At 39.8% G+C, this 23,416-nt stretch overlaps 1 protein-coding gene across 1 annotated transcript; it reads right to left on the reverse strand.

The window, feature by feature from the left end:
- Positions 1-1,532: 1,532 nt before the first annotated feature.
- On the reverse strand, positions 1,533-21,701 carry LOC140229764 (calmodulin-like). Its single transcript, XM_072310028.1, has 6 exons — positions 21,675-21,701; positions 15,695-15,725; positions 14,055-14,204; positions 4,435-4,561; positions 3,422-3,537; positions 1,533-1,606 (listed from the first exon to the last, which is right to left on the reverse strand). Exons 1-6 carry the CDS (start codon positions 21,699-21,701, stop codon positions 1,533-1,535), a joined length of 525 nt encoding a protein of 174 aa, XP_072166129.1.
- Between the last annotated feature and the right edge of the window lie 1,715 nt (positions 21,702-23,416).

A 23,416-nucleotide genomic window follows, 5' to 3' on the forward strand; every position in this document is an offset into this window, starting at 1 on the left:
CCTATTCATTTACAATGTAGGAAGACATTTTAATGTAAGGCACAGAAGATAATCATGCTACTTCGTCCAAAAAGAATGATTGATCCGCAGGATGCCGTTTCTGCACAAGATCACCGTCCGCAGAAAAAGTGTCAACAAAAGCGTCCGAACCGTAGATGGCGCTGTGCTGTGAAAAATCAAATTGATGGTTGACTTTGCAGGAAACTCGCGTAGGTGTAAAACTTATTGCGCATTGAGGTATTTTGAGTCATGAAAATGGCATTTCTAGGCAGGGTAGAGTTAGCCATTATTTTCGAGCACCGAAAAAACCCAAACAAACATGAATAACAACATCTTGAAGCGGTCACAGTTCCAATTTCAGTCGACTTTCTGGACAACACACAATAAGATCGATGAAGATGGATCTTCATACGAAAGCTTTCTGGCAATGGAAGCGGAAAGCAAAATGCAGAACATTCACGAGGGTGAGATGAAAGTCCAGGTAAGGCCGTGTCACACCTTTCTCACCTTTCTCACTCGTAGTCGCCCGGAGGTACGCACGCAAATCTTTTTACCCGCAACCATGTTTAGGTCCTGTCACACCTTTCCGGGCATGCTACGCGGGCTTGTATTGTGTGGGGATTTTCCAACATACCGGACAATTTCTGAGGGCGGACAAGGATTTTGGCGAGTCAGAGCATGTGTTTTACTTGTGGACGCGTTCTACTTAAATTCTACTTGCGGGTATACTGTGTGACCTGTGTACCAGTCGCGTGGGTGCTGACAACTCGGTGAAGGAATTCCTCTGAAGGAATGGCCGAAGTCCCACAGAATGTCATTATCTTGGCTGCATACGGGGACTGCGAGGTACCTGTGTGGGAGTTGCCTGCGAGGTGCTGCCGCTAAGGGCCTCCTACTGGCGTTCTGCGTGGACCTCTCCGGGTATCCCCGCGACGCTCCCGGAAAATGTTTTGGTCATGTTCAAAACTTGGCTGCGGTTAAATGGGACTTGCGTGAGCACCTCCGGACAACTACATGCGAGATAAGCGCTAGGTACTGTCAGGTGCGGACCAACTGCGGAAAGGTCCGGGTAGCAAATTTGTTTCCCCGCAAGTCAAGCCGCAAAACTTCCCCAGATACGGTATGACAAGGCCTTGAGCATGCTCAAAACTTGTTCCGAGTGAGTCGTGGGGGTTCGCTCGCAGAGGTACACGCAGAACACCAGTAGAGGACACTTACCTGCAGCACCTCTCAGGCAACTCCAACGCAGGTACTTCTCAGTACCTGTAAGTCGCTCGTAACAGAAAACGGATAGGTTTCAAAGCTCTCAGGCAGGTCACACGGAATACACGCAAAGTAGAAGATAAGTAGCACGCGTCTAGTAGGTAAGAAACAAGTGCAAAACTCGCAAACATTCTTGCCCACCCGGGTAAATTCTCTTGCGTGCTGGAAAATCCCTCCTCGCAACAAGCCCGAGTAGCTTGCCCGGAAAGGTGTGACACGGCCTATTAACACGCGTGTGGGGCCAGGGGCGCACTGACTTGGGCGAACATTCACTTCGCGCCTTCCTCCGCCGCCTCGGCAGTGTCTGGCAACTTCATATTGAAGCCCATCACTGCTGCAAATTCTGCGGGGTGAAAATGAAGAAAGAGAGCTTGAAGTTATCAGGAATATAATCTGCGCACATTATTCCGTCAAGAATTATGATCTCGACAAAATTATTATCTAAAGATGCTGACAGGTCCTACTGGAGAAGCGAAAAGACAAAAAAAAATTGTTTATTGCGCTCACAAGATTCCTCGACGAACTCAGGGGGTTTTACTTATCGTAATTGAATCAATATTTAATCCATCTATTTACTGCTTTCTCTATGTCACTGACAGACGTACAGAAACCATACGGGTGGATGTCCAAGATAAACGAACGCCTTTTGATCGAAAAATTCAAAGACACAGACCTGCCAATGACCAACCGATAAAGTGCTTTACAAATACTTATGTAAAGGGAAATCCAGTCCAAATATAGGTTAGTCTGATATGAAAGAGTAAAATATTACGAGTTCAACGGTATAATTTTGATCGAAAACGGATAAAAAATAAGGAAGTTGTGACATTTTGAACTTACGTTGTTTTGGCTTTGGGAGAAAACAGTTCTTGAACAGTCATTATGAATATTTCAGACTTCAATGACAGAAACAGTGAATTTTCGTCATTTTTGTTGTTGTTGTTGTTGTTGTACAGGATCAATGGACAGTAAGGGTATGACATGGTTAGCTCACTCATTTGCATATACATATCCACTGTACAAGAACTGTTTAGCAGAAATTAGCAAAACTTCAAAATGTCATAACTTCCTTATTTTTCATCCGATTTCAGTCAAATTTTTACCGTTACTCTTTTTTATCAGACTAACTTATGTTTCGACTGGATTTACTCTTTAACGCTATATGTGTTACACGAGTGTGAAAATGTGTCTTATTGACACCTAACTTCACCAATAACATAACATCCAGAACAATCAACTGCCCATTCTAAGGAGTTGTGGTTTCACACTCCTAACCTTCTAAGTTTGAATTCTAGATACAAGTGAGTAGATGACGGAGATATTGAAAGATAGAGCCTATATGTTGAAACACACAAGATGCAGAAGAAAGAGGACAAACTGAGGAGGGTAAAGAAGACAACGAAAAGGGTATACAGAAACTTTTTTTGTTTGTTTGATTGGACGCCCTGTGCTGTCTATTTCTACTCAAAGCTCATTGGTATATTATGACTTCTGTGAAATTGTCTGACTTCCGTTGTCATTAGGTCCATAGACTGCTGTGACGTATATACGGGTGGAGAATAGTCGGAATTTGGAGGATCTTTGCCTCGTTTTCTTTCATTTTGACAAACAGCACCCTGTCGCCACATTCTTCTACAGTAGTTGGTACAGCAGATGACCTTGATGTTACACTAACTGCCAAGTGGAAGAATGCATTACGGCAGAGTTACTATGTCTTGTCAGAAAGGACCCAGAAAATCTCCCCAAATGAAGAATAAGTAAAGCGTTTCATCCACCCATCCATCCATCCATCCATCCATCCATCCATCCATCCATCCATCAACTTCTCTGTCTTGCTATCTGTCTATTCATATTTCTAATCATGCATCGATATGGACATGTATTTGCGTGTTTCATACATAGATCTAGGGGGTATTTCATAAAACCTTTTGTCTGACAAAGTTACCAGACAAATTTGCTCTCAGAGAAGCAAAGATTTTAATAGCTTATGACAGTTTGTCAGAAAAAAAAGTGGGATCAAACGCTTCATAAAATGCCCCCCCCCCCCCCCGTCACGAAAAGATAGATACATGTAATGTATATCAACAGATAGATTCCAAGAAACTAAAGTTTGACAGACGTATAAAAGTCACTTTAATTATACAGATGACGCCCTCACCTTCAAATTCGATCTCTCCGTTGCCGTTGAGATCGAAATCGGACAGCATCTCGTCGATGTCCTCTGCGGGCACGTCTTCGGGCACGGACTCAAGGGCGGCCCGAAGTTCCTTAGTTCTACCAAGAGCAGACACATGCACACAAAATGTAGAGTCATCAATATATGTCCACCCTTTACAGAGGTATGGAGGATTGATACAATAAGAAGAACAACGTTTATTTCTTTACCGCCAAGAATGCCCTTCATATTTTTGACGAAATACAGCTTCAGGTCAGATATCTCAGGGGAGAAAAAATAACGTAATTTCCAATAAGAGTTGATCTGGGCAGGTTGATTTCTTGGTAGCCTTTTTATAGCCACCATTTCAAAGTGCAATCGACATTGTGTGCAGGTAAGTTAGTAATGACGATGAGAAATTTATTTCAAAATGCGACGTAAAAGCCGATGTAATCTAATTGTATAGTTATTTTATATTTCTCTTCATCCAAGACTACTAGTCGCAAACATAAACACGCACTGAACATTAAAATTTTAGTACCGTTCTTGTATATTTTACACTCATTCTTTCTTTTTCTTCTCAAAGCCACACCTGTACTTTCTACAAATCTTACAAAAATGAAAAGAACAGCATCACATTGAGGTATCACAGTGTAATAATTATGTAAATGGAAGTCACTGGGGAGTTTTCTTTCTTCATTTCATTTCATTTCATTTTCTTTCTACGTACCATTTCATTTAATTTTCTTTCTACGTACCAGGTAGACATTCTAACTCATATTATAATAAGGAATCCAGAGATTATAAAAACAAAATCAACTTTTGCATCTCTTTGTGCAGACGTTTTAAATCATCACTCAAGCAAATATTGCAAACATTTTTCTAAAGCGTGTCACTGGCTCTGACCTGAAGAAAGTAAATAACCTCGATGTAATCCGAGTATAGAGAAATTCTACTTGGTGAATAAGGTAAAACTGATATGGTAGGTTCAATGTCAATCAGGTGGTGGTTTTTACCTCATTATACCAGTTCCTTCCTTGTCGAATACGTTGAACACGTACTGGATATCGCTGGCCTCGTCTGCGTGGCGAAGCTTTGACATGATCAGCAGGAAGTCAGTGAAGTCCAAGGTGGGTCCTCGACCTAGAGTCGACACAAACGTACGTATGGAAGCAGAACCATAAGAGGGCGCTCTTTTAAGCCGGTTCGTAGCTCATGTGTACGTGGGTATACCAGTATACAAATGACCTTTCTTTTTCTCAGCTGGTTAGGCACTCGTTTTCAAAGCAACACAGTACATAAGTTTGCGCGACGTAACAATTTATAAAATTCATGAGTCACGTTTAAAAAAAAAAGGATGAACTTGCGTGGACTATAGGTGACCAGCACGGTCCGTCAATCAACACTTCGGAAAGCATCCATTTCATGATTTTGTATTGACTGTATTAACAATCGTTTTTTATTGATATTGCCATAATACAAATGTTGCTGTCATCAGGTGGATGTGCTGGCAAGCACCATTTATAATGATTCATAGAATAATCATTACAGCACAGATGCTTATCTCTGTGTGAATTTAAAAGTCAACATGCCCTGTTGGCACAAAATCCCAAATGACCTCTTTCTGCTCATGCGCGAAGTGGAACGCCGAACTGGCTTGAACACCTGTAACAACAGCAGAGACCAAATCGCAATAGTTTTTTTTTTGCCTATACCTAGGTAGGAGACTTCAGAACTATAGAAGGACAAACGTTAGGCAGCGCGACAAAGCAGACTTTGTTTGCCAAAACTTTAAACGACGGAGTGGCAAGGAGGGTGTGACAGAAATAATTAGTATTATTATCACTTTTCTTTCTTTCTTTCTTTCATTTTTTTTTAAGTTTGCCGCGATGTAACAGGAGGTAATTGTGTGTCAGTCAATTTAGGATATTCCAGAGAACATTCGTTTGCGTGTGTGTGTGTGTGTGTGTGTGGGTGTGTGTGTGTGTGTGTGTGTGTGTGTGTGTGTGTGTGTGTGTGTGTTTCTTCCATTACGCAGTCTTCCTGGGAAAAAAACTTATCTATACTCGTCCTCCCGTAGATTAATCTCTTTTTACGTTAAACGCTTAGAAGCACTGTCATTAACACAATACCAGTATATACCTGCCTGCCTTTGTATAGCTATTCATCCCTCTGTCTACATAAATACGTATCTATTTACTTATCTGTTTGTTCATAAATCTATTCGTTTATCTCTCCATCTATCAATTGCATGTTTCCGGGAGGTAAGCTGTGATATGCTAATAAATAGCTAATAACTGTTTTTCCTCGGTATTTGGTTGGAGGCTGTGGAGAAACAAAGAAGAATCACAAAGTACAATAAACTTATTATTTTCTTCACACGTAAGAACAAAAGCATGCATACATGGGAGGGGAATTATGCAAACATGCGTGGGAACATGAGCAAATAAAGTTGAACAATCACAGAACAGTTAGTGACCTTGAGTAAAATATTGTCCAGTCACGAATATTGGTCCGTACCGCGGATATGGTTCCGTCAAGTGTAATGTGGATCGTCATTGACAGACAAAGATAATACAAAAACAAAACAAATCAAGGTCCAAAGTAAATATTCCTATATGCCCACCTGACAGTGATTATACACGGTGTCTTACACAATGCAGAAACATCTTCACATACACCTACTTAAGTATATTTGGCTCCAGACAATCGATTGTTGTAATGCAATAACAGATTATTGTTCACACCGCTTTCACAGGAAAACAAAGGGACTCAGACACAGCACTACCATCCTTTGTGACGTCAAAAAGGCATGATTTGTGTTGCGTTCATTATTTTCTGTGTTGTGTTTTTATTAGTTTGTTTTTTTGGTGGAATGGGGGGGGGGGGTCAGATCTAGTATTCACTCGGAATTGTTACCATGTTACGACTAAGGGCTTGCTGAACAATGTTTCAACGCCTGTTTCGACCCTTTACTGTTAAAAAAACAAAACAAAACCGCCAAACCCATAACACAGGACTTATGTTGAATTGCAGTAAAAGATAATATCGTCTCCACTCATAAGTAAGACAGGTTAGACTTCGTCATGGGCTGTGATGCTATCATATTATGTAGCTGCTTCAAGCTATTCGGAAGGGGGCGGGGTTGTGAGCCGAGTCGCCATTCGGAGTCTCGGTTAAACGAGGCCCGTGATTGCAATCTTTATAAGCTTTCACCTGAAGTCCTCGTGTGGGATTAATTAAGGTGGCAATGAAATACCCCTGTGTGTATTGCGTCTCCATGAAAAGCTTTCCCTTCCCTTTTCTTCCCTTCCCATACACTTACCCTATTACCAGTAGCCTGCTCTCGCAGAAGCGGATTGACTCGGTCCTAATCCGTGCTTAAATAACTCTGCACAATTCTATTTCGCTACAAGGAACGAAGTCGACAATACAGAAGCACTATCTCTTTGTTGTTGTTGTTCTTGTTGTTGTTCATTTCCATCTGAGAAGATTGCTGGATAGCCCATATTCAGCTATGTTAAGCTGGTCTTCCATGGGGTCCAGTTGGATGTTGGGTGGAACCACTTCACCGGGTTAAACACCCTGCTCTTTGCGATGAATGAGTGAAGCGGGATCTTTTACGTGCATGAGTTGTTACTCTCTCATACACGGGACCTCCATTTCATGTCCTATCCGAGGGACAAAGTGTTTTTGCCTCTTGATAGAGGGGACGGTATGCTTACACACAACATTGCTCAGTCCAGACTCGGGTTCGAACCCGGGTCCTTAGAATCGTGAGGCAGACGCGCTACCGACTGAGCCAACTCACCGCCCTTTTATGGAATATAAACCCAATCGATGTTAAAGACAAATCAATGGTGCATGGTAGTAGTGTTTTAAAATATTAGCCAAAGAGGGTATAATTGAAAAGACGGCGGCACTCCATGTTAAAAGATAAAAAATCAAGAAAAGGCTGCATGGTAAATTTTAATCAAAAACTAAGCATATATATATATATACATATATATATATATATATATATATAGCGAAAACTTTGAGCAAAGAAAACTTTGCTCAAAGTTTTCTGGTCAGTTGTTTCTGGTCAGTTTTTCCTTCCTTGTTTCAATATATATATAAATATATATATATATATATATATATATATATATATATATATATATATATATATATACATACAGAGGGTATAAAAAAAAAGGTAATCCAACTTTGGAGGGCTACCATTTCATAATTATCAGCTATGAAGAGCACAGTTTTGGTTGTGGGGAAAGGGGAACTCCTCCTCTGTCCATTAATACCTAATTATGTTGACAAATGTCATGCATGAGTGAGCACGTGCACTTTAAAGACAACAATGACAAATTGCACTTTTCCCAAGTTTGCATGTTATTGTGAAGGAACGATGCATGTCTCACTGCATGGATGAGATCTGTCAATGAACGTTGCCAAATAGGCCAGACTGTATGAATGCAGGTTTGTGTTTAGAGATTGTGTTTAGGGTTTGTCTTAAGGCTTTCTTCTAAAATTTTTTGGTCCATAAGCTATAACATGGCCTCGTGTCCGATAACTAGATCACTCATATCAGTCATGTGGAGGCCAACCTACACAATCCATTATTCTCTGTTCATAATTCAACACATAGCTCCCAGTGGCAAACCATGTCATGAATGTGAAGAGAGCAAAATGGATAATGGTCTCGCCTTTATGGGAAGGAACAAATATCGACAACGTGGCCATGTTGAAGGTTATGAACCATAAAACGTTAGTAGAAACCCTAAAACACAAATCTGCAGTCCTGCAGGTTGGCCTGATGATTTAACCACTTTCATTGACAGATCTCATCCATGCAGTCATCCATGCATTGTCCCTTCACAATATCACGCAAACTTGGAAAAAGTGCAATTTGTCATTGTTGTCTATAAAGTCCATGTACTCGGTCATGCATGAGAATTGTCAACATAATTAGGTATCCATGGAAAGAGGAAGAGTTCATTTTTCCTTACAAATAACATTGTTCTCTTCATAACTGACAATCAAGAAATGGCAGCCCTCAAAAGTTGGATTACCTTTTTTTTTCTGATACGCTCTGTATCTATTATGATCAAACGTTAACTTAATTGTTCATTCTTTTTGTGTTCTTTCAATGTTATCGCAGGGAATGGATTATCACCAACTCAAATGGATTTACATTTATCCAAATGAAGCGTGCAATGATGACTCATAGAGGACGGAGGACTGAGATTAGGTAATAACTAACAAAAATCATGACTTCTATAACACCTTTATGTAAAATCATTAGGAAAATTAAGAGGCAATGATATCATCACCGTATGTAATCTGCATGAAATGATAAGGTGGTGACTATATTATCATCGCTTCATAAAAACAATATGACAACAATTTGTAACAGTATAGGCCTAATTATGATGTTTTTTCATATTGTGGTACGTTCGAATTTTACATCCTATTTACACCTGTTCCGTTCTGTCCGCTTGGATTTAGTCTAAACAATTCAAAGCCTCCCCACAACCCTACTTTGGTCCTATGGAATCCCGTTCCACGATGATTCTGCTGAAGTGCATGGGTCTGCACATCAAAAATGTTTTGATCAGATGCTTTTAACCATTCAATTTTATGTTTCCGGCACTCAATAAGCTCCATCCCTCAAATTGATCTTTCTTGCCTTTCGTAAAGTGTCAACAGTGCCATCAACTGAAATTACGGTAACAATAATTCATAATAGTATGCGTCATACCATAAGCGGGTGCATCAGCTAACAACAGCAAGACGGGTTCCATAATTATGATACAATTCTACATCTTTTCTTGTCAGAGATACAATCCTAACAGAACACTTTCCATACAACAATGACCATCCTAACACTGGAGGATCCTAAGTGTAACCTTTCTACTGTGAGTTTGTACATTCGTATAAAGACATTGTGCATATCATTATGCATTTTGAGGTTATTTCAGATACCGTTTCTGTTGCAGAGGCACCACGCATGGCAAGAAAATTGTTTTTGGAGGGCAGAGCTTACTGGGTGCAAAAGAAAAAAAAAAATGAAATGAACAAAAAACCCGTGTAACATGTTTAGATGATCCGGTTCCAGAATGTGTAGACCTGTTCGCATTAGGAGATATCAAATACGGACTTTGATGACAAGGGACTTATAGGTAAATTTGAACGATGAGTGGGTATTCAAGTCCTTTGGACGGCATGGCAGGAACCACACTGCGTGAGCAACACCATCTTTCGCGAAAATACGACACGGAATGCTTGGTCATTTGTTGGTTTGGTGCTGTTAAAGTTACTCAAGCCTGTCAGCTACTGAACATAACAGGGCACAATGTTTATATGGTTATATTGTCTGTTCATTGTCTGATATCTCTATGGGCCATCCTTGAAAGCAGTACTGCGTCATTCATGTTATCTCCCTTTTTCTCTTTCTCTCGTTCCACGGAATAAACAGATAGAATGCCAACGTTGCCATGACAACAAAACAAAGTTGTTTCTCAATACCTCCGTGACTGGGTTTAGTATACGCCCACTCCTTTAACGTACGAAGATTGCTTGCCGAGGGCCGCTGAATTTATGTATGATGTTTGCACTGTTCTGGTTTTAATATTTTGTTTACAATGACAACAACTCGTGACAGCATCCACGCCCCCCCCCCCCCCCCCCCCCCCCCACCAGTGCAGAAACGAGGTAAAGCTTGCAATTCCCATGCAGGATCCTTGTGTTCTTCGTGCCTTACTAGTCAAGCGCAGCGTTTTACTCAGGAGAGCACAACGTGTCAAAGGCAGAAGGAAGAAGATTTTAAACTTGTAATTGTATTGCCGTCAATTAGGAATGCTTGATCGAAGCAGGCACAATCTGCACAAAATGAATAGACAACACACCTTGCACCACGTAATGCGCGTTCTCATCAAAACAAACCTAGACTTTGAGAATCCCCCTCTTAACCTGCATCATTAAAAACACTTATACCTTCTCGGGGGGGGGGGGGGGATGGGGTCATCCCACTAGACTGACATCCACGAGTCATACAGCCCACGAGTTCGACATTGAAAACAGGTCCATAAGTCATAGAGCTCACGATTCATACAGCAACACTAGGTTAAAAACAGCCCACGAGTTCGACAGATACAGCATGGGGCTTACATATATGAATCATGTGTCAGTCTCGTGGGCCTTAGCTTAGTGTCGAACTAATGGGCTGTATGACTCGTGAGCTGTATGACTCGTTGTCTGTATGACTTGTGGGTGTCGGTCTCGATCATGACGTGCATCCACCAAATTACCCAAACAAAACAAAGCAAAGCAGATATCGCTGTTTATCTATCTCTTTGATGACGACATTAAAATGTAATCATCAGAAAAAAAAAATTGTTGTTGTTTTTCCAGCAATATTGACCAAGTACTTTCAGCTCCCAAACGGAAACAAGACGGATAGTAGCGGTCAGAGAGTAGCGGATACTCTTTCCATAAGCGATCTAAATTTCTTGTTTTGTAGGATACTCCTCAAATGGAAACTGACACACACACACACACACACACACACACACACACACACACACAGAACCCCCCCCCAAAAACAAACAAACAAACAAACAAAACAAAAACAAAAAAGAACAAAAACAAAAAAACAGGTCCATAATATGCGAGTTTCTTTAAAAACGAGATGATAAATTGTAGACAAGGTACAATCTCACGCGATCAAGAAGACAAGAATTAAGGCAATGACAATAACATTATACAAAGGTGGGTTGATCTGTAAGGTAAAACCTGTGAACCGATAGATGCACATTATAACTATTCTTTCACAGACCTGACTGGGTCAACCTTGCAAGATATTGTATGAATGTAAAGAACGTATGGTCAGGATGCAAAAAGATTCTTGGTCGAGTGCAACTTCCTTATACGGACTGATTTTGCTATGACACACATTTCCAATAGACACCTGCCCGGCATACTCGGATAGAATATACAGAATATATCGGTCTTTGAGCATGATAATGATATTATCTTCAGAGTGTTACCTGCGCAATCTATCACCCTTCTTCTTCATTTCTCCTTTTATTTTTCCGTTTGGCAAACGTTAGCATCTGAACGGGCAGGTTTGATGATGCGACTGAATGGTTCACGTGACCACTATTCGACCCATCTTCCTGTCACATTGGCGGTGTGTGTGTGTGTGTGTGTGTTTAAGGTTGGCGCCAGAAAGATGCTTATAAGTGTTACCAAATCGGCACAGTTTGACACAATTTGGCACATCGGCATCATTTTGGTAAAGATGTCTTTTGCTGTTAAACAAGGAAAAGTAGAATTTACGCGGTGCGTAATATATGTCCCAGCCGGAAGTAGCATTTTGTAGGAAATGTACAATACAGGTCAAAATCAAGGTCAAAGGTCAAAGAAGTTAAAGGTCAAAATTCTGTGTAGGAGTTCTGAAGCCTCACCTAGTGCCATCACATAAAGCAAACGGAATTAAAATCGGGTTAGAAATGGCGGAGTAGCATTTTGTAGCAAAATGTACAATACAGATCAAAAATCAAGGTCAAAGGTCAAAGAAGTCAAAGGTCAAAATTCTGTGTAGAAGTTTTAAAGCCCTCACCTAATGCCATCACATAAAGCAAACGGAATCGAAATCGGGTTAGAAATGGTGAAGGAGTAGCATTTTGTAGCAAAATGTACAATATAGGTAAAAAATCAAGGTCAAAGGTCAAAGAAGTCAAAGGTCAAAATTCTGTGAAGAAGTTTTGAAGCCATCACCTAGTGCCATCACATAAAGCAAACGGAATTGAAATCCGGTTAGAAATGGCGAAGGAGTAGCATTTTGTAGCAAAATGTACAATACAGGTCAAAAATCAAGGTCAAAGGTCAAAGAAGTCAAAGGTCAAAATTCTGTGTAGAAGTTTTGAAGCCCTCACCTAGTGCCATCACATAAATCAAACGGAATTGAAATCAGGTTAGAAATGGCGAAGGAGTAGCATTTTGTAGCCAATGTACAATACAGGTCAAAAATCAAGGTCAAAGGTCAAAGAAGTCAAAGGTCAAAATTCTGTGTAGAAGTTTTGAAGCCCTCACCTAGTGCCATCACATAAAGCAAACGGAGTCGAAATCGGGTTAGAAATGGCGAAGGAGTAGCATTTTGTAGCCAATGTACAATATAGGTCAAAAATCAAGGTCAAAGGTCAAAGAAGTCAAAGGTCAAAATTCTGTGTAGAAGTTTTGAAGCCCTCACCTAGTGCCATCACATAAAGCAAACGGAATCGAAATCGGGTTAGAAATGGCGAAGGAGTAGCATTTTGAAGCAAAATGTACAATATAGGTCAAAGGTCAAGGTCAAAGGTCACAACTGAAATTCTGTGTAGAAGTTTCAAAGCTCCCATGCAGTGCTATCATGTAAAGCAAACAGAATCAAAATCGGCTCATAAATGACAGAGAAGTAGCAAATTGAACATTTTGATCACACACGGACGCACAGACGGACGGACGGACAGACGGACACACGGACACACACACGTACGGAGCCCGTTTCATAGTCCCCTGCTCGAACTCGTTCGGCGGGGACAAAAAAAAAAAAAAAGAGTTCTGTAATGATTGCAGTTGCCATAACGGGACTTCACTGTGTAAGGCTCCCATGTTCACTGTAATTTTTTCTTCAACTTGCAACAATATCAAACATAAAATGGGATCACATCGTCTTGACTGGCCACGACGTTTCATGGATAGCTGCGCATCCTTTGGGCGTTGGGGTTTCGCCCAGTTTCAGGGAAACACCTGAAGAGGTTATCTTGCCATAGATTGAGCGCGTGTATGACAATGCCACTTGCACCCAAACGGCGCCGCGCCTGTTCGGGCCTTGGTTGTAGTGGTATTGTGGATGCAAACATGTTTTCAAAACAAACTTCCAATGTCGTTTTGCTTTGTTTATCTTTTTCTCAGGTCTGATACCTCTTCAGTTCTATTTCCTTGATGTCGACAGTTTTTTAAAGAACTTGCTGCATTTGTAATGATGAGATTTTGCAATCATAACTATTATTGTCTGCTCGTTCAAATCATCAGGGGACGAGCTCTTTCAGGAATAGCTATAGCAGAAACCTAGTGTTCCATTACTGTATAGGTGATGATCTATGCAAATGTGGGGCTACTTTGTTAGTGCAAACTATTATGTATTAAAAAAAAACCCCAGAATTTAATGTTCTTACTCCGCATCAAACTGAGATTACAAGTCAGCGGTTTAAGCTCCGTACCCTAGTCGATGTCGATGGTCACCCAGGTCCAACGTCGCGAGCTCTACACCCACGAGTTAAGCAGCCCACAAGTAATACAGCTCACGAGTCTTACAGCCCACGAGCTAGACACTATGTGAACAAGGCCCACGAGCTATATGGTCTACGAGATGGACACAAGGCAAAAAAGGCCCCCAAGCTCGACGTTATATCATGTGTCTTTAATGTGCGCATAGTGTCGAGCCCGAGGACCCTTTTTGCCTAGTGTCGAGTTCATGAGCCTTATTTGCCTATAGTGTCGAGCTCGTTGGCCGTATATGACCCGTGGGTGTTGAGCTCGTGGGATGACCCCGTCACCCATGGTGATGTCTCCTGCCGGCGGGTGTGATTATACTCACTATCGCTGATTTCCAGCAGCTCGTTGATGATTTCACTGAGTTTTTGATCCGAAGGGTTTTCTCCCACAGATCGGAGCAGGAACCCGAGCTGTTTGAAGTGGACGAGGCCATTCCCTTCTCTATCGAGCAGCTGGAAGGCGCTCTTGAACACTAAAAATAAAAAGCAAGTTGATCTTCGTTACTTTTGCCGTTTTGCTTGCTCATTTTCGTTTCTAATTATCATTCGCTTTAAGTCTCATCTTCGCTTCTACTCATTCACAAGGACTTTGCAGTGCATCTTCCTTATTTTTATCCTGAAATCACAAAACCTGTCTTTCAAGATCTCTGAAATATAATTTTACTGCTACTTTTATTCGTGTGATACTTCAAGGTATATACATCAAGATAATTATTGCATACATTGCGCGTATCTATTATGTTGAATAGTTATAAATTGCTAACTTTTTTTATATCTGGCTTATTTGAGGGCATAGGTGAAGTGAAACAGAATCTTTTTACATAATAGTCGTATAATTCAAGAAGATAGTCGATGTTATCATTGTCATAATGACTTAACAAACCAATCATGTGATCCATATTCAGATGTAACAAATACAACCTGTTGTATATTTTTATTTGACTAGCTCTTTCAGCGCAGTATTCAACTGGAGTCTATATCTCAACACTGCTTAACACTGAAATTTGGTTGAAAGTAAAATCCAGCTCTAATGACACTACCGACTAAATGTCGTGCAAACACTTCAACTCACAGTAATGCTAGATTTGATCCAGCTTTAAGTGGTTATGACATTTACAAGAGTACCAGCGAGTCGAAATTTGATAGGGTCAAAATGATTGGACTTTGGTTTAAACACACACACACACGCACGCACACACACACACACACACACACACACACACACACACAACCCAAAACCCCGTCGCTTTAATATTACAATATACAAGAGTACTCCGTTTTCATTGAATTTCAATATGAATTTTACAAGTCACAATAGACAAGAAAAAAATCCTTTAATCGGATTTAATGAATGATATTTTAATGTCAATGATGCAGACTGATTGCTCCAAGTTTCCTCGAGGTCGACACTACTAATGAGTCCATTAGAGCCAATTATGAGGTCAGAACACAAACAACTGTTTTTGTTTCTAACTTCAAATTAATCATTAAAATCTGGCAAATATTCTATTGTATACATGAGATTGCGTTTTTCGAAACAGGTTATTTTTCATTCGTTGTATTTAGTATACACCTTTTTCAATAACTGCTTTGTTGACTGTGGTAGAGGCATGTAGGCAGGTTAGTTTTGGAGCGTATTCGTTTGTCATGCATGTATGTGCCTGTATGTAGCCCCCATGATGTATGTAGTGATTATGTGCTTATGCAGGTATACACAGTAAACTTATGCCTATATGTTCGAATATGTAAATATGTAGCTATTTGTATGTATTAATGCCCGTGTGTATGAATTCATGCTTGTATCTTATACAGCATAATTATGCGTGTGTGTACCATGTATGTATATGTACATGTAGGTATGTATGTAATTGTTTACACATATGCATATTATACATTTGTTTACAATATGTACATTGGTGTCGTGCATATAGATAAAAGTTTATATTCATATTTCGTTTCGTACCTTCAATCTCCTCTTCCGTAAACCGATCGGCCTGTAAGACACACGACAGACAGAAATAGATAGATAGATAGATAGATAGACAGATAGATAAATAGATAGATAGATAGATAGAGAGATAGAGAGAGGGGGTGGAGAAGGGAAAAACGTTATAATAGAGGCCATTGCGTATAGTAAGGGAATTCATTTTGGTAATGATACAAGAGTATACTTATATGTGTATACAGTCGTATCTTTGATCCAAGGAATCATAATTATTTCAAAAATAGACATGCACACTGTAACACACACACACACACACACACACACACAATCAAACAAATTATGAACAAATACGTTCGTTCGTCACAAACACGCACTATCTCTATAATCATGTACGTGATTGTATAAGGATTACTCAAGGGTTAGTGCTTTAGAACTCTGCGACAAAGGAAAAGATAGATCCTGCTACGCAGTCACTGAACGTTGGTGAACCCATAGCAAAAAGTCCACCATCGATCACACGAATAAGGAACCCGAACTAAATGCTTCAACCTCGGCCAACTTTGTTGACTATCGGTACAAGAGAGGGACTGTGCAATGAAGTTTGCTGTCAGAAGCGAAAAAAAAAGGTCATCTCATATAATGGTGGAGTCACGATTTGACACTGTTCAAAAAGATAAAGTTAGCAGATTCCAAAAATCTGACAGTTAAAAGCTACCCATGTAGACAGAGCGGTATAGTATACAAATATACCAGGCCTGAGAGGCTCTGGTTGAAACTATGCGCATGAGGTGACTTCAGTAGCACTATTTTCTGAGGGGCGCAGCCCCGAAGAAAATAGTGCTACTGACGTCACCGAAGGCACATAGTTTCAACCGGTGCCTCGAAAAATTGGCCTGGTATATTTGTTTTATATCCCTCCCAATGAATTTAAGAGTATTCGACTGCTGGTATTCTGTAATTTACCCCTTTTTTTAGGGCATCTTGCTTTACTCTTTTCAAGAAGATTGACAAGTCATTCACGCTCGGGAAGAAAGCAGTTCAGCAGGAGGGCAGCGCGTACGCGTACTAAGAAGAGACAACTGCGCGCTCAGCCGCTCGGTGCATTGCTGTACAACGTACTAGTATGGTAGGGGTCCAACCCACCGACCGGGTCCATAACGACCGGCCGCGCATTATAATGGCATTGCGCGTACAGAAAGAAAATGTACGCATGGGACTACGCGCAACGCCAACGGTGTTCGATTCTTCACTGGGCTACGCTACCGAGTAAAATGTGGCGAAAACAACTAAGTATTCCCTCTAAATTACCGAAATTTAGCAAAATCGAATAAGGTTTATCGTGTAACTACATATAACTAGGCCTACCTTTGCTGACTCGTTGTTAGATGTAGAGGCGTATCCTTCCGTAATAAATTTGACGATTTTGACCGCAAAATTGTCACCGCCGCTTGTACGATCGTGCACAGTACGTTACACATACACATGACATAAACATTTTGTCGCCCGCTTGCGCTACGACCGTACGAGTTGATGCAGAAACGAGAAATGAATACCGTGAAAAAACAAACCGACTCATCTAATTTATTTCAATTACGATGAAAAGTTTCCTAATGAAAATCAAGTCAAATTCATCAAACAGTCCTTCAAAAGTAATATCGAAGGATTCAAAATATATTCAAATATTATTGGGGAAAAAATTACGACTAGAAAAAAACAGCAGCTTGTCGAAAAAACGCGTTTAAGTACGCTTTATACGTATTGTCAATAGAGGGCGGGGTGGTCGGTCGATATGAGCCGGGCAACTGAGTGCGGAAAAAATGACACCCCACGCGTTCGAAGCCGCCATCTAGAGCGCGTACCTCAGATCGCATTTTCAGTGCGCGCTTGTGAATCCGGAGTATTTTCTCCACACGTGAGTAAAATTTCAGGCAAATTGTGAGATTTTTCACGTTTCTATTGATAGAAAAACGTTAGGTGTCCGATATTATGGACACCCAACCATACTGGTAAACATGCGCAAACTACAAACTCACTACGCGCTTCATACATGCAATACGCCTACATTAGCATCCGATCTGTCAACAAGTACGCACTTACAACTTGTACGTTGGTGCCGGTGATGTGCGTGCTCGAGCTGATCAACGATGTGACCGTGACTGTGAGCTGTAGTTGATTGTGTTTTCTGTCTAGCTGTCTGTACGTGAATATGGACTATCATTTCCTGTTAAAAATGCAAGTAGGGCCTATTTGGATAGCATTCCCCAGCGAGTCTAAGGTTAGATTAGGCACTGGAAAAATTCTAGCAGTTAAGCATCGAGTGCCACTGTAAATTCGTGTGATTCGTGTTCTAACGTACAGTACGGCAAACAGCTAACATGTCATTAGACTCTAACTCGTTTAGACACTCTATAAAATAATTATTAGGATGAGATTACGGTAACTAGGGTCTACTGTTAAACAGGTAGAACTAACGACCATAACGCTAGGCTTAACTAGATCTAACTTGCGCTAACGTTAGAAATAATGGTATAAGCAGGCCTAGGCCTACTATCTAGGCCTACTGCAGTTTGTCAGCATCTTTTGGGTGGGTCACTCCCCAAAATTACACAGTCCTACACTGGGATATAGGCATAGACACTACCTCAAATCTAGCATACCGTAGTTAGGGGATCATACTTTCTCATACATTGCACCAAATCCTTTGAACGATCTTCTATTCTATAATCTCTACGAGTCACGACATGCATCTTCAAAACCAGGGCCAAATGAGGCCTAACCAACGTTAACAGATCTAGGCCTACGGTACGTCGAAGAGCCCTGGCTTGCTTATTGTTGTTGTCTAATTATAGATCTACGATATCGCCTGTTGTACTCTGTTGTAACGTAATACAATGCCATGATCATCTTTTTAGGTAGAATGAGGGCTTTATAAGAGTCTCTCTGAGTCTAAACGTTACACGTATTGAGTGTATGCGTGCCTTGTGGTTCTCTCGAAGTGAAGGCGCCGCGATACCCATTCATTTGTACATGAAATCTCTCGCGAAGCGAAGGTGCTGCGATACCCATTCATTTACACGTGAAATAATTCGCGTCGCGACGCGAAGCAAAAAAGGCGCGAAAATCACCAGCGTGGTATAGTTTTTACCATTTCCCTAGGGAGTATAGTCTTTTTCGCGCACTTGTATGGTAGAATTATGTTTTGTTGTTTACAGTGCTCTCGACCAATCAGAGGACGAGATGCATTTTGTGAGGGATATAATAGCTATTGTATCATGGTCACAGAGTAGGCGATCTATAGTTACGCACAAGGACTATAAACCCTTTCTCCTTTCTCTCCCTGTATATATCGATATATCCATCTATCTTTGTGTGTTTATAGTATGCATAAACATACATATTAAAGATTAAAGAACAATAATGTGATTATCATAATGTTTACATTTTCTCCCTTTCATATTTTGCGTAATGACGAAAACCCGCATGGATAGAAAGGTAATAAAAAAAAAGTGTATGTGTGAAGAGTAAACTGTTCGAAACTCCCATTGTACAAGACTTACTTACCTGGTCTTGCGCAAGGAAGATTATGGTAGACAAGAGAATTATCATGAAAACCGATGGCAAGGGGGTCACAGAGCATCGCTGCTCATGACACGTTCACAGTGGATGAGATTTTCACGTCAAGATATACACCGCTGAGGAAAGAAAGCTTACATTCTTCTCAGAGGGCATTTAAGTCTCTTATTGAAGTGGCGAAGGACGATTAAGTACACCTGATGCCTACTTTGTTTGAAAAGGAAGAGATTGTGCACCACTCACTGCACTTTCTCAGCCGGCCATCTTATGACTGCGCAAATGGTGTCTTATAACGTCTTCTGTAGTCGTTCTCATTATTTGCAGGTACGAGTTCTTCTTTCAGAATTAAATATGAAAAGAAATTAATCATTTTGATATTGCCTGTGTGCCAGTGAGTTCTTCGGCTGAATTAACCATCAATTTATTATTGATCATGCATAGAGAAATATATGCTGTCTGACTGAAAAACAAAATGACGTGCTAAATACGTTTTACACTTCTGAATAAGTTCCCTATAAACAGTTACTTTATATGCTTAATCTAAGTAATCACTATGAACATGCAAGATGCATGACTTCGATCTGCTTTAAGAAGAAAGCACACTTAAATAAAAGACATAAACATCCCCCTCCGTTTATTATACCTCTCAGGAGATCACATTGTTTTGAAAAATACTTTAATCCTTTTGCATGGTACTCTAAATGCTGACAAGTTTACCTTCTAATTTTACTACTGTGTGTAAGTCACAGGTAAAACAAATACTTAGGTTGATAATCAAGAAGGATCCTGAGAATTTTCTACTTTTACTACTGTGTGTAAGTAACAGGTAAAACAAATACTTAAGTTGATAATCAAGAAGGATCCTGAGAATTTTCTACTTTTACTACTGTGTATAAGTAACAGGTAAAATAGTTAAGTTGATAATCAAGAAGGGTCCTGAGAATTTTCTAATTTTACCACTGTGTAAGTCGCAGGTAAAACAAATACTTAAGTTGATAATCAAGAAGGATCCTGAGAATTTTCTAATTTTACCACTGTGTAAGTCACAGGTAAAACAAATACTTAAGTTGATAATCAAGAAGGATCATGAGAATTTTCTACTTTTACTACTGTGTGTAAGTAACAAGTAAAACAAATACTTAAGTTGATAATCAAGAAGGGTCCTGAGAATTTTCTACTTTTACTACTGTGTGTAAGTAACAGGTAAAACAAATACTTAAGTTGATAATCAAGAAGGATCCTGAGAATTTTCCGCCATTGACAACGTGTAAACCTCTGGCACACCCCCTCGTGTTTGTTTGTTTTTTTAATCTCTACTTCTGACAAATTCATCCCTGCAATTTTTCCTCTTTATGTTTGTTCGCACGATATGAATATTACGTATTAGGATATCTGAGTCTTTTGTAACCTGATCTTTGTCCTTCACATGTTTTACCGCTGCCACTTTAACTCTTGACATTCATCCTCCGACATTTTTACCTTTGAAATTTTTAACCAATAACTTTCTACAATTGAAATCTTTACTCTTGGCATGCTTCCCCCAACAGTTTTTTTTCCTGCTGACAATTCCCCCCCCCCAAAAAAAAAAAAACCAAAAAAAAAGAAAAAAACCAAACAAACAAAACCAAACAAACCACATTTAACCCTGAAATTTATCCCTTGACATTTTCATCTCAGACATGTTTCCCCTATATATATATATATATGTATATATATATATATATATATATATATGTATATATATATATATATATATATATGTATATATATATGTATATATATGTATATATATATATATATATATATATATACATATATATATATATATATATATATATATATATACTACCGTCATATTATTACCCTTGAAGTTTCACCACTGACATTTTTTCTTTCTTGGCATTGATTACTCATGGCTTTATCGTTTATAGTTCTAATATTGTATGGAAGTTAGTGTCTTCAATGCTACCCTTCCCATGCGAAATGAAGGTAAGAAAACTCATGAGAATTCGAATTGAAATCTTCAGTCACGTGTAAGTTCAGATTTAGTAACGCCTGAACGAGGGCACACACGCATAGGGTTTTGTCCCCGCAGAAAAAAAAAAAGAACAACAAACAAACGCAAAACAAAACCGCACCCGGATTTGATGGATGGGGTACTATCGCTCTGAAAAGAAATAAGTATTTGCTCACTAAACTGCCTCGTATATCGGCTCACAAACCATAACTTGTTTCACCTGCCCTACAAAATTACTGTCCAACTTTGCTGAAGGTCTTGTGATAGAACAACTATTGTGCGATATTCACTTTCGACGATCCAGACCCAAAAGAAAATGTGAGTCACAGGTTTAAACCCTCTATTGATGAACCTGCAATAAAATCTCAAGCGGAAGTTGACCTCAATAAACCAAAATTAGTGACTTACCATATAGCAGTATCTGTTGTAAGGCATCGCGTAAAATTACAACAGGAATCAAGCAATTTTATTGTTCATACGGCTGGATAAACCCTACTTTATATCATACGTGGCTGCCTAAACCCTACTTTATATCATACGTAAATGTATAATAGGCATTTATTTACCACTGGAAAACATACTCGTTTCGTTCGTTTTTATCCCTAACTAGCATATTAGAATTAATTTTAAACACTATAACTGGGTTTTTGTTTCATCTGGAAATGGTAAAAGAAAATGCCTTTAAAGTTGCGGTGTCGTGATCTGTGGATAAGAAGACTACTGCACTTCATGACCAATGGCGTCATTATGGAAAACAATACGAATAATATATAAAGAGAATTCTTCATATTTTCACTTTTATAGCATAATGAAAGAGCACTCGACTTACAATATAAGTCAGTAGTAATGACCAAAGTTTGTGGAATTCTCCTTATATTTTGTTGTATTGTTGTCCAATATAGCGTAATGAAGTGCGGGGATGAGATAGTATTCTTATCCAGTAATAACGGCACCGACATTTCGAAAATTCATAAACTTTTGATTCGACTGTCCAATTCCCTCAAACTTTTACTGATGCGCTCTGCTAGTAGTATCACTGCTTTCACTCAATCCACAATTACATTTGGGTTTGGGTTCCTTTTAATATTACACTAATAAAAGTTGTCTTTGTCAGGCTAGGTCTGGCCATGTACACTGTATGTAAAGACAATTAAGAGCTGTAATACAGGCATAGGGATTGCCCATAAATATTCAACACAAGCAATGTCGGCGACAGTTGTTCCTTGTTGGGCCTTCAAGCATTCACTGGCGATGCCATGTTCATACAGTTACAGGTACTAGTACTTCACACAGAAACCCAGGGTTCCCAGGCGCTTGTGCCACAGTCACGACAGTCATATCTTATTACTCTCGTGCTTACGCTGGTATTGAATAATGACACTTAAAAAGTCATACGGGTATGTCATAAGATACGTCTATACTGTGGGTATATCTTAGAGCTATATTGCGTAACGTCCGAGAGAGGTCACTGATAGAGAATCCAGTACTACACCAGGACAAGGCGACAACAGATGATAATCATAGTGGAGTAACAGCGATATATCGTTCACTATGCTCATGAATTAGAATTGCATAATTATACCACAATAAAATATTTACGTTGCGATGTGATGTCTTCCAAGTCCAACACGTACGACTGTGGAGCAATGATTTTTCTTTTTGTATAGTTGTTGAAAGTATGCTACGGAACACATATCGAACCACTTTGCTATGATACGCATGTTTTACCGGAACATGGAATGACCTGCAGGTCAGGGTTTTGGAGGGTGAAGTCAGCCTACATGCCTATACTATAGCCTATAAAGTTGATCACAATACCGAATGTCTTGCTTCTGGGAACCCTTTGAGCTGTCACCATCAGCAATAGTGGATATACAGTACTAGCAAGTAGGTCTTGTCCTCGATCCTTCTGAATGAATGCTTGTTACTAGTTGGTTGATCGAAAATCGATGGAATGTCTCAGTAATTTCACTCTATTCCTGGTTGTCGAAATGTTATTGGTTGTGCCTGCAATACCCAGTGTTAAGGTCCTAACATTATGATTGACCTATCACAGAACCTCTAGCTCTGGCTTATTGTGGACGGCGATACCGAGTGTAAAATCGGACCTACCATGCCTACAGACCTGAATAGTTAAGACACAATCAAGA

Source organism: Diadema setosum, chromosome 1 (assembly GCF_964275005.1).
Source record: "Diadema setosum chromosome 1, eeDiaSeto1, whole genome shotgun sequence".
Lineage (NCBI taxonomy): Eukaryota > Metazoa > Echinodermata > Echinoidea > Diadematoida > Diadematidae > Diadema > Diadema setosum.